Raw genomic sequence first — 12,453 nt, forward strand, 5'->3', positions numbered from 1 at the left:
CCTAAAAATGAAATGACATTACAGGTCCATCCATGTCTTAGAAGACTTAATCTTAAGATGGCCATATTCCCCAAATCCATCTACAGACTTATTGCAATTCTCACTAAAATTCCAGTTGTCTTCTTTGCAGAGATTGGCAAACTGATCCTAAAATCCAGATGAAATGCAACAGACCAAAAATAATTAAAACATACTTGAAAAAGAAGAACAAAGTTGAAGGACTCATACTTCCCAATTTCAGAATTCACTGTGAAGCTTTAGTCGTCAAGACGGTGTGGTACTGGGTACTGGCATAAGAATAAACATATAGAACAATAGAATAGAATTGAGAGTCCAGAAATAAACCTTCACATTTATAGTCCAATGATTTTTCCTCAAGTGTTTCAAAACTATGGTAAAATAGACACAACAGAAATTGTATTCATATATTGTACCATACTCACCACTGTCCATCTCTAGAACCCTTTCTGTCTTGCAAAGCTGAGCCTCTATATTCATTAAACACTAACTCCCAATTCTCCTTTCCCTTAAGCCCCTGACAGTTACCATTCTACCTTCTGTCTCTATGAATTTGATATTCTAGGTACCTCATGTAAGTGAACTCATGCAATGTTTGTCTTTTTGTGGCTGACTGGCTTAATACTAGTACCTTCAAGCTTCATCCATGTTGTAGCATATGTCAAAATCTCCTTCCTTTTTAAGGTTCTGTGAATAATATTCCACTGTATGTATATACCATACTGTGTTTATCCATTCCTTTGTCTATAGGTGCTTTGATTGCTTCTGCCTTTTAGCTCTTGTGAATAATACTTTCATGAATGTGAGTGTATAAATATCTCTTCAAGACCCTGTTTTCAGGGGCATCTGGGTGGCTCAGGTAATGATTCTGGAATCCCAGGATTGAGCCCAACATCTGGCTCCCTGCTCTGTAGGGAATCTGCTTCTCCTTCTGCCCTTCACCCTACTCGTGCTCTCTTACCCCACTTCTCTCTGGATCTCGTTCTCATTCTCTGAAATAAATAAAATCTTAAAAAAATAAAAAAACAAAAAACCTGCTTTCAGTTCTTTTTGGTCTATACCAAGAAGTGGAATTGTTTGATCATATGGTAATTCTATATTTAACTTCTTGAGTAAACATCATATTGTTTTCCACAGTGGTGACACCATTTTAATTTCCCACCAGTAGTGCACAAGAATTCCAATTTCTCTACATCCTCATCAACACTTGTTCTTTTTCTTTCTTTTTTAAAGTAGCCATTCTGTTGTAGGGGGGATAGTATCTCATTGTGGTTTTAATTAACATTATTACTGATGAGTGCTGTTAAGCATCTTTTCATGTGCTTATTGGCCATCTAAATATCTTTGGAGAAATGTCTGTTCAAGTCCTTTGCCCATTTCTCAATCGAACTCTTTGTTTTTTGTTGCTGTTGTTGAGTTTTAGGAGTTCTCCATTCCGGATATTAATCCCTTACCAGACATATGATTTGCTAATACTTTTCCCTGGGTTACCTTGTCACTTTGTTGATAGTGTCCTTTGATGTGGAAAAGTTTTCAGTTTTCTTGAAGCCCAGTTTTTTTTCTTTTGTCACTTGTGCTTTTGGTGGCCTGTGTAGTCAATTGCTTTTCTTTTTGAAGAAATTTCCCAAAACAGCTCAGCAGAGAAAAAATAGTGTTTTTGATAAATGATGCTAGAACAGTTGGATGTCCACATGCAAATAAATGAAGTTGGATCCCTACATCACACTACATATAAAAATTAAGTCAAAATGGATGAAAGATCTACATATAAGAGCTAAAACCATAAAACTCTTAGAAGAATATATATGAGTAATTCTTCATTATTTTGTAATAGATTCTTAGAAATGACATAAAAGCATAAGCAATAAAAGGAAAAATAGTTAAACTGGACAAGAGTAAAAACTTTTGGGCATCCAAGTATATTATGAAAAGGTGAAAAGACAAAATAAGAGAAAATATTTGTAAATCATAAATCTAATCAGTGTCTGGTGTCCAGAATGTACAGACAGCCTAATTTAAACATGGGCAAAGCACTGGAATCAGCATTTTCCCAAAGAAGGTATGAAAATGGTCAAAAAGCATGTGAAAAGGTACTCTGCCTCATTAGTCATCTGGGAATGCAAATCAAAACCATGAGCTACTGCTTCACATCCACTTGAGTGGCTATAATTGTAAAGACAGAGAACAAGTGTTGGCTAGGATGTGGAGAAATTGGAACCCTCATACACTTCTGGGAGAAGTAAAGTGGTGGACCCTCTTTGAAAAGTAGTTTGGCAGTTACTCAAAAAGTTAAGCATAGAATTGTTTAAACCAGCAATTTCAGTCCAAGGTTTATTTCCAGGAAAAATGAAAACATATGTCCACACATAAAATTGTACATGAATGTTCATAGCAGCATTATTCTTGATAGCCCCAAAGTGGAACAAGCCTAAATAACCGTCAGCTGATAAATGGATAAGCAAAATGTAGACTAGTCCTACAACAGAAAGCTATGCAGTGATAAATAGTACTGTTACGTGCTCCAACATGGATCAACCCTGAAAACATTATTTTAATTGAAAGACGCCAGATACAAAAGGCCAAATGTTTGTATGCATTTCCATTTATATGAAATGATGAGAATAGGCAGGTCTGTAGTGACAGAAAGTAAGAAAAGTGATTGCCAAGATCTGAGGGAATAGGGAAAGTGGGAGTGATTATCAGAAAGTATGGGGTTTGTTTTGCGGGGCAAGGAAGTACTGGAATCAGTGGTGGTTGCACAACTTCGTGAGTATGTTAAAACCATTGAATTGTTTGCTTTAAAGGGTGGATTTTTTATGGGATGTGAATAGTATCTCAATAAATAAATAAACAGGTTAACATGCTCTATCGTGCTTTTTCTGTCTTCGGTTCAGAGCCCACTTTTGCGAGATTTTAGACTTGCTGTCACTTAGCTTTTTTTTTGTGCTTCTTTTGAATAGTCTCAAACTCATGGCAGAATTTGCCTTACTAGGCTGAGGTGTACCTACAACATTCAAGGTAAAAACAGAAGAGAACAAAACATCTTGCCTCCCACATTGGCTCTTAGCTCACCTTTATGTAGTGTAGTGGTCTTTGACTTTAGCAAATGTTTCATGAGTAAGAGGTTCCATAGTCAGATAAATTTGGAAAATATAGTTAAACGTGTTTCTTACATTGGAGCTGGTGTGTACTACTAGGTAAATCCTGCCTCCCCCACATATCCAAAATATTTTTGGTGGAACATGTTCCTTGAAATTGCTATGGGAATTCAGTCAATATTTTGAAATCTTTCTCTGAATCAGATTACTGTTTGTGTTAGTACCATTCAATTTATTTAATAGACACTAAGCCATCTCTATGACTTTGTTTTTATTTTTCCACAAGTTTGCTTTCACCCTTTGTAATTTATCGGATTCTTGAAGTGTGGTCTGGAGACCTCTGGGAACTCTAAGACCTTTTCAAGTGGTCCACTAGGTCAGAACTGTTTATTTTTATTCTATCATGACTATGTGGTGAAGCTTTCCAGAGTCTATATGATGTGTAATATCTCAATAGATTGAATGCTAAAGCAGAAAATTTATTAAAGAGATTTGTAAAAATGTAAAACACTGCTACTCTTCTTAGTATTTGTTTTAAAATTCTGTCATTACAAAAAAAAAACCCTGTCATGACATTGTGTTATGTTAATATTAATGGGATTATTAGTTTAAAATGAATTCATATATACTTAAAAAACATTAATCTGTTTTAAGTTTCTAACTTGATAAATACTATAGATATAATTCCATTAAAGAATAGCTCTTGAAGTCCTCCAGAAGCCAAAAAGTTTAAAACACACTCATCAAGATAATTAATGTGAGTGATTTGTGAAGTTTAACACACTAAAGCCAGATTGAGATTGATGGAACAGTTATCCATCCAAACCATTGTGGGATGATTTCAAGTCAGGTGAAGAAGTTGGGGGGACTTTGTTACTTTCGTTCCGATTTTCAACATTCCATATACCTGCTTCACAAGATTGCTTGAATGCAGTTGGGATACCCCGGGAAAGGTGCTTTAGTTTAAAAAGCTGTCACATCGGAGTTCCAGAGAAGATGGCAGAGCAGAAGGACCATAAGCTCACCTCATCCACAGGCACAGTTAGGTGACTCCCACATCAGTGTAAATAACCCAGAAACTGACCTGAAGCCTGGCAGAACAGATACTCTACAGCTAAATGTAGTGAAGAGGACACTTTGGGGAGGCAGATAATAAATACAGCTAGTTAAATAATTAGTAAATAAATAAGTCACATAAATATTATGAGACCATACAAAACTAGAGAATTACTGAAGCTACTGGTTTCATTTTTAGGATACATGTTATAATCTGTTCACTGTACATAGGTTAATAGTATTTATTATTATAAATAATAAATATTTATCTTTGGCTATTAAACCATGTTCCCTTTTGATTATTAATTCTTATGTAGTTTGGCAGCTTTTAAAATGCCTGGAAACTTTCATTTTCATGCTTTGATTAAGTGTCTGATTTTAATATTAGATTTTCAAGTCTCAAAGAAAGCAGACTCTGAGCTTTGACTGATACAAACTGACAAGATTCACTATCTTTTCACCTGTTGCTTGAGGAAGATATTAAGTGATATTGAAATGTTGGCTGTTTTTTTTCATAGCTGGGGTTGGACTTGGAAGAACTGGAGGAAATAGAAGAGGATGCTGGCCTCGGGAATGGTGGCCTGGGAAGGCTGGCAGGTAACCCCGCCTTCTGGCTAGGCATGGCCTCTCCTGATACGGTGCCCTGGTCGCTGGTATCATGGTGAGGCTGAGGTCAGCTGTGCTTCCAGCAGCAGTTTGTTGGGGTAAATTGGCCTCTCTGAGTGGATGGGAGAATGTGTCATCCAATTGGAATAAAATGCAAAACATGTTTTCCTTCAGACAAGGATACTTCCTGATGATCATGAAGACAGGCCTTGCCAGTGTTGGGTAGCTGGCCATGGGGGGTGGTTTCCAAGGTACTGATCACATCCCACAGCTGGTAATTAGGAGAAAGATGGACAGACACACACACGCATGCACACAGGCACACACATATACACATGCACAGGAATGAACATGTACATATATGCATGCACATGTCTGTACACACACAAACACAGGTACAGGCACATACATGTGTGCATACACCTGCGCAATTGATGAATGAAGTCCTGCTGGGAAGCTGTTCCTGCTTTACTGTAGTAAACAGATTGCCCCAGAATAGCAAAGTCATTCCTTTTGGGATATTGCTCCTTTGGGTCATTATGTTGGAGAGCATATCCAGTTTTGTTTTGTTTTTCCTGTTTGAGTTATTTTTGCTAGCCTTTTAGGGCAAAGGGAGCAGAGTGAAGGACTTAGAAGTAGAATGCTGCCTAGTGGTCTCAGTTGGAAGAATATGTGGCTCTTGATCTCAGGGTCGTGAGTTCAAGCCCCACATTAGGTATAGAGATTACTAAACAAACAAATAAGTAAATAGACTTAAAAAGAAAACAAGAACTTAGAGGTGGAAATCACTGTCACAGTGAAATTTGATTTTGCTGTGTGCTTCAAGGCTCTTGGGCACAGTGTTTCTGGAAGAGAAATAGCCCAGGTTTTATGTTTATGTCCCCTTGTGTGGGGGCCACGGGAGGGTGGGCTCAGACCCCTGCCATGTTGTATTACTGCTCTTTCTGAGAGTTGTCATTTTGTAAAGGGATCAAACCCCCTCAGATTTATCTGAGTATATGTATGTGTTTATGTTTTCAAATCTTAAGTTAAATTCTTCAAAAATTATAAAAGCAGCAGATGTTTCTCTCAAACGAAATAACACCTGTATCTGTGTAATGGAACAGCTGGCAGGGCCTGCCCCACCTTCACCTCTTTGTGGGAAAGGTCTCGAGGTTCCTGCATCTGCTCAAATGCAGGGCTTTTTTGTAGCTTATGATGTGATCATTCCAGACAGGAAGCTGAACCTTACTTCCCCCACAGATGGAATCAGGGTGCCCCCTCCTGAGGGAGCCCCACTGTGCTGCAAGCTTGGGACATCAGTCCCCTGCAGCCCCCTGCACCCTCAACAGCTCTCTCCCAGTCAGTAAAACAGCACCCGTTTCACCAAGCTCAAGGAAGGCTCCAGAACACTTGGTTTCCTTCACAGCTCAGGACAGCTTCCTAACTTCTCCTCCGACCCCAAGGCTGGTGACTGTCAGCCAGGACAGTCCCATCCATGGCCTTCCACCATCTATGCCCTTCAGGGGTTCAGGCCTTCCACAGTCTGGATCCTATTTAGACTTCCTAGTCAGTTTCCTGCCCCTTGTAACTTGATATGTCCTGTGTTCTTTCTGCGAGAATGATTTCTTCAAAACAGGAGCCTAGGTCTTATATTTGTGGATACTGTTGTTGCTTCCCCTTAGTACAAGGTCTGATAACAGGGGTCTGGGAGTATTTGTTCAGTTCAGCAAGTATTTTATTTGCTTGTTTCTTATGGACTGTTTTTTTTTTTTTTCTTTTCTTTTTAATCTGGAAGTTTAATAAGACTGCTTTCTGGATCTTTACTTAAAACATTGTTTTTGTCGGGATGCCTGGTGTCTTGGGAAGTAAGGTTCAGCTTACTGTCTGGAATGATCACATCATAAGTGTCTGGCTCTTGATTTTGGCTCAGGTCATGATCTCAGGGTCATAGGATCAAGCCCTGCATCAGGCTCCATGCTCAGCATATAGTCTGCTTAATACTGTCATTCCCTTTTCCTTCCCCATCCCCGGCTCTCTCTCACTTTATCAAATAAATAAATGAGTCTTCTAAACATTGGTGTTTTTTTGGTTTTTTTTTTTCCCCAAGACATTTTGATTGGAACAAAGACTCCTTATGTCAACTAGCTGCTCCAGCCACCTTCCTGGAGGTCTTGGGGAATTTTGGTTCTTAGGTGTTTGACGTGTTTGAGTCCTTATATGTCCATCCATTCTCAGCCCCCATCCCTGTGCTTTCTTCACTAGTGCGTAGAGCTATTTTGTGGTGTTACTGTCCAAACTACTTGGAGTTTAAGTAGAACATGTAGGGGTGTTGCACCCTCCAGCCTGCCTGAGGCTCTCCAAGACAAAGCTAGCAGTGAGGGAACTGTGCACTCAGAGGCATGCCAAGTTAGATGGGCTCTCTGTGGGGTGCCTTACTTCTGTCCTTGCCACCTCCCCTCACCCTCATGCTGAACACCCTCTTGGCCTGGTCCCCTGGCTCTCAGGGAGGGGAGGTGGCTGTTTTCATTTCATGAAATCTGAAGATGATAGGTCAGCCTTTAATTGCCATCTGGCACCCAGAGGCTAGCGTCCCAGGACCTACTTAATTAACATGGTTGTCTAGGCTTTGCTTCCAGTGGGCCTTGAAGCTGCTGATTGTCTTTGATCCCAAGAAGTGCTTTGTGTTTGGAATTTTCAGCCTGCTTCCTTGACTCCATGGCCACGTTGGGCCTAGCAGCATACGGCTATGGAATCCGCTATGAGTTTGGGATTTTCAACCAGAAGATTGTCAACGGCTGGCAGGTGAGTGAGACTCCCATTTCTTCACTTGTTTCCAGCTCTCATGTACACAAGAAAACAGGCACTTTCAGTCCAGCCTTTTATATGTTGAACTCCTTTCTGGAGAGATTGTCTGCTAGTCCTGGCCAAAGCAGAGGTGGGACAGATCTATCCTGTGAGCTCCGTTCTTCCCTTAGAGTTCTCTGTGGGCTGCCAGAGGTTGATCTGTGTGAGCTTATCGCACACAACTTCTTTGTGAGCCTGCGAGGCCTGTTGGGGTGGGACCTGGCACCCAGCTGGTCCTGTAGGAGCACCAGGGGTTGAGGACGTCACATGCTGTGTGCTGGTTCCCTGTTGTACCTCCGTGTGGAGCAAAGGTGACCCTCTCTGGTTCACCCTCAGTGGGACAATTGACTCAGAGTAGTTTGAGAAATAGCAGTTATTGTAGGTTTTGTTCCCACCTTCTGCCTTCATTCCCTGACCCCAGAGACAGGACAATGTCCTGGGGATTAGAGGCCAGACTGCAAAGCAAAGTGGCTCTGGGGAAGAGTGAGCTTGGATTTTGAAGCATCAAACCACAAGCAAAGGGAGGTGGCCAAGACCACATTGGTGGAAAGAATGCAGTGTCTGAGTGCAGGCTCATTGCCCTCCAGTGGACAAGGAGACCATTTCCCTCATTCAGGACTTAAAATAGAAGGCATATTCCACTTGACTGGAGAATAGTTTCTGTAGTATAATTTGAGGCCTAACAGTGACACATAAAGCAAGGCTGGGGTTGGGATTAAAAGGTTTGTAACAGGAGAGTAGTACAGAACATGAACAGACTGGGGTGTTGGAAAGCTCTTGAGTCTTGATGGGGCTTGGGTCAAGGGCACAAGCAATTGCCAGAGCTCAAGAGTATCCTTCAGCTTTGTACATTGCACTGTATACAAATAAACCTAAAACGTAAACACAGGATGCACTCTCCTTTACGGGGTGCATGCTCAACTGTTCGTGGAGAAGTGTACAGATGACTTTGAAATGCATCAAGAATTGGATGGGTTGATGGATGGATATGTGATAAATCTGTTACCCGAAGGTAACATGGGCACACCTGATACAGCAACGTGTTAACAGTTATGGATCCTAAGTTGAAGGTGCGTGAGTGTTTACTGCCAATTCTTCTAATACTTCTGTATGTTTGAACACACTCATAATAAAAAGTTGACAGGGAAAAGTATGGCTAACAGTAAAGAAAACTTAAAACAGATTTGTATCTATTGCTTAATTTGTAAACATACTTTCTCCAACCTTAGAACTGCACTTGTCCTCCTGGACAAGTCTGGGTGATTTCATGCAGAGTTCCTTATGCATGTGTGTCTATCAGAGGCACACCAGCCCTCGTACACCTGTGTGCTTTGACCCATTCAGGCTCCTTACAGTCTGTGCAATGTGCATTCATAAGACAGAAACTTAGAGGCCCCTCATTGCCAACCTAGTGTGATGGTTATAGCAGGAAGATTTTTTTTAAAGATTTCATTTATTTGGCAGGCAGAGAGGCAGGCAGGCAGAGAGTGGCGGGGGCGTGAGGGGGAGGGGAGCAGGCTCCCTGCTGAGCAGAGAGCCCAATGTGGGGCTCGATCCCAGGACCCTGAGATCATGACCTGAGCTGAAGACAGAGGCTTAACCCACTGAGCCACCCAGACGCCCCTAGCAGGAAGATTTTTTTGTGTTGTCTTTTGTTTGCTTCATCACAGACATTTCTTTGTTGTGTTTTTGTTCTTCTTCTTGCCATCTTGCATAATCGCTTAAAGACACCTGTGGTATGATGGGTGAGTTATAAATTCATCCTCCTCCCACCCTGTTGTGATGGGAGCCAGTTTTTGATTGAGTTTATCTATAGCAGAATTAAATGCTGGCACTGGTCAGACAGCAGTGTTGTTGGCCATAGGGGCAGAAATAGGGGTCCCTGAGAGACCTCTCCAACAACCTCTTACAGTCGAGGAGATGCTGCTTCTGCAAACTATTCATGGACGTAGATGGCCAGGCTGTGGTATTGGAGAATCTTACTAATGTACGAGGACATGGCACCAGATCAAAAGGCAGGGCTGGTCCCATGATGAATAGCTGCCTGCACCAGACAGAAAAGCCCAGCCAGGAGTACGATGCAGAGACACATACTGATGCAATAATCTCAGCTGTGTCATCTCCCTATAACTGCAACCAGAAATTCTTGACTTTTTACTTCTGTGTAAGAACCATTAAAAAAACAAAAAAACAGGGGCGCTGGGTGGCTCAGTGGGTTAAGCCGCTGCCTTCAGCTCAGGTCATGATCTCAGGGTCCTGGGATAGGGTCCCGCATCGGGCTCTCTGCTCGGCAGGGAGCCTGCTTCCCTCTCTCTCTCTCTCTGGCTGCCTCTCCATCTACTTGTGATTTCTCTCTGTCAAATTAATAAATAAAATCTTTAAAAAAAACAAAAACAAAAACAAAAAAACAAAAAACAAAAAACCCCAGGGGTGCCAGGCTGGCTTAGTCAATAGACCATACAACTCTTGATCTTGGGATGGTGAGTTCAAGCCCCACACTGGGCATAGAGCTTACTGTGAAATAAATAAATAAATAAAAATTAAAGAATAAAAATTTTTTAAAACCCTGAAGGTAACATATGGGCACACCTCGTTCTATTGTACTTCAATTTATCATGCTTCTCACATAACACATTTCTTACAACTTGAAGGATTGTGTCAACTCTGCATCAAGCAAGTGTGTGGGTCCCATATTTCCAACAACATTTGCTCTCTTTATGTCTCTGTCACATGTTGGTAATTCCCACAGTATTGCAAATGTTATTATTACATTGTTCTGATGATCTGTGATCAGTGATTACAACTTGCTGAAAGCCCAGATGATGGTTAAAAAAAATTTTTTTTAAGATTTTATTTATTTATTTGACAGAGATCACAAGTAGGCAAAGAGGAAGGCAGAGAGAGAGGGAGCAGGCTCCCTGCTGAGCAGAGAGCCCGATATGGGGCTCGATCCCAGGACCCTGCAATCATGACCTGAGCCGAAGGCAGAGGCTTTAACCCACTGAGCCACCCAGGCGCCCCGATGGTTAACATTTTGTAGCAATATTTCTTAATTAAGGCATTATATTTTTTTTGTTTTTTCGCCAAAATTAAGAAAAAATGTTTATTGTGTTATGTTAGCCACCACATAGGTATTATATATATTTTTAAGACGTAATGCTGTTGGACACTTAATAGACTACAATGTAGTATAAATTTAACTTTCACATATGCTGGGAAACCAAAACATTCATTGGGCTCTCTCTCTGGCTATATTCACTCTATTGCTGTAGTTTGGAGCCAAACCTGGAATATCTCCAAGGTATGCATGAACTTGGTTATTAAATTTTTGAAGAAGACAGGGGCACCTAAGTGGCTCAGCCATTTAAATGTCTGACTCTAGGTTTTGGCTCCTGTTGTGATCTCAGGGCTTTGAGATCAAGCCCTGATCTTGCCTGCTTAGGACTCTGTCCCCCTCAGCCCCATCCCTACATGTGCACAGTGTGTGCACGCTTTCTCTTTCCCTCTCTAAAATAAATAAATAGACCTTTTTTTTTTTTTAACAATTTGAAGAAGACTCCCATTTACATTTATATTTCTAATTCTTTATTCACTGCTTACCAAATTAATTTATTCCATTGCAACCCCACCAAATGCTTCTGCTCAAAGATTGTTAGATCTGTGGGGCTACTTTTGGTTTTATTTGTGGGATACTCTTTTGTGTATTTACTGATTTTGGATGCTACCAGGTGCAGTTTTTGAAAAACAACCTGGTTTAAGGAAGGCCTTGCAGAAAAGCAGTGTCTTCCAGTGGTGTATCCAGGCACTCCTGCGGCAAAGGCAGCCCAGCCACAGGTACCCACTAATTTGTGGTATTATTTTCCAAGCAGTGGGCTCCAGTGATTCTTTTCTTTAATTTCTTTTTCTTTCTTTCTTTTTTTTTTAAATACAGCTTTATGGGATGCCTGGGTGGCTCAGTCGGTTAAGCGGCTGCCTTCAGCTCAGATCATGATCCCAGGGACTTGGGATTGAATCTAGCATCGGGCTCCTTGCTCAGTGGGGAGCCTGCTTCTCCCTCTATGTCTGCCTGCAGCTGTCCCTGCTTGTGCTCTCTCTCTGGCAAATAAGTAAAATCTTAAAAAAAAAAAAAGTTTAAATAACAGCTTTATTGAGATATCAAGTGGTTTTTAATGTTTACAAAGTTGGGCAGCTATCACCACTATTTCTGGAATACTTTTCATCACCCTAAAAAGAAGTCCTACATGGATTTGCAATCACACCCAAGTGCCTGATGAGCACTGATCTACCTGCTGTCTCTATGCATTTGACTGTTCTAGACATTTTCTGTGAATGGAGCTGTACCCTACCAGTACTTCTTTGACTCCACGTGTCTGTGAGGTTCACCCATGTTGCAGCACGCAGCGGGACTTCATTCTTTTTTATTGTTAAATTTGGGTGATTCTTTTTATTATTATTTTTTTTAATTTTATTTATTTGACACAGGGAGAGAAAGAACACAAGCAGGTAGAGTGGGAGAGGGAGAAGCAGGCGTCCTGCCGAGCAGGGAGCCTGATGCCGGGCTTCATGCAAGGCTGGATCCTAGGACCCAGGGATCATGACCTGAGGTGAAGGCAGATGTTTAACCACTGAGCCACCCAGTGCCCCTAAATTCCGGTGATTCTTAATGTCTTTACTTTAATGCTTTTTCCTGAGTTTGTTTCTTTAATAGTCCAACATGTTCACTTTTGAACACATGCCCTCGACCAGAACTGGAAATGTTCCTGGGCACAGAGGCTGTGGTTTGTTCGGCACAGCACGGTGGCGCCTGGACGGCCAATCCCTGTGGGCTGAGGGCCTGTTTCCCTCACTG

At 41.3% G+C, this 12,453-nt stretch overlaps 1 protein-coding gene across 1 annotated transcript in view; it reads left to right on the forward strand.

The window, feature by feature from the left end:
• The window catches only part of PYGB (glycogen phosphorylase B), a 57,020-nt gene that overhangs the window by 20,874 nt on the left and 23,693 nt on the right, over nt 1–12,453 (forward strand). Inside the window, exons 3-4 of the mRNA XM_082744271.1 lie at nt 4,691–4,769; nt 7,459–7,562. Coding sequence (XP_082600397.1) covers nt 4,691–4,769; nt 7,459–7,562 — 183 coding nt within the window. The remainder of the gene's footprint in view (nt 1–4,690; nt 4,770–7,458; nt 7,563–12,453) is intronic.

The sequence above is a fragment of the Mustela nivalis genome (genome assembly GCF_964662115.1).
Source record: "Mustela nivalis genome assembly, chromosome: 8".
Classification (NCBI taxonomy): Eukaryota; Metazoa; Chordata; class Mammalia; order Carnivora; family Mustelidae; genus Mustela; species Mustela nivalis.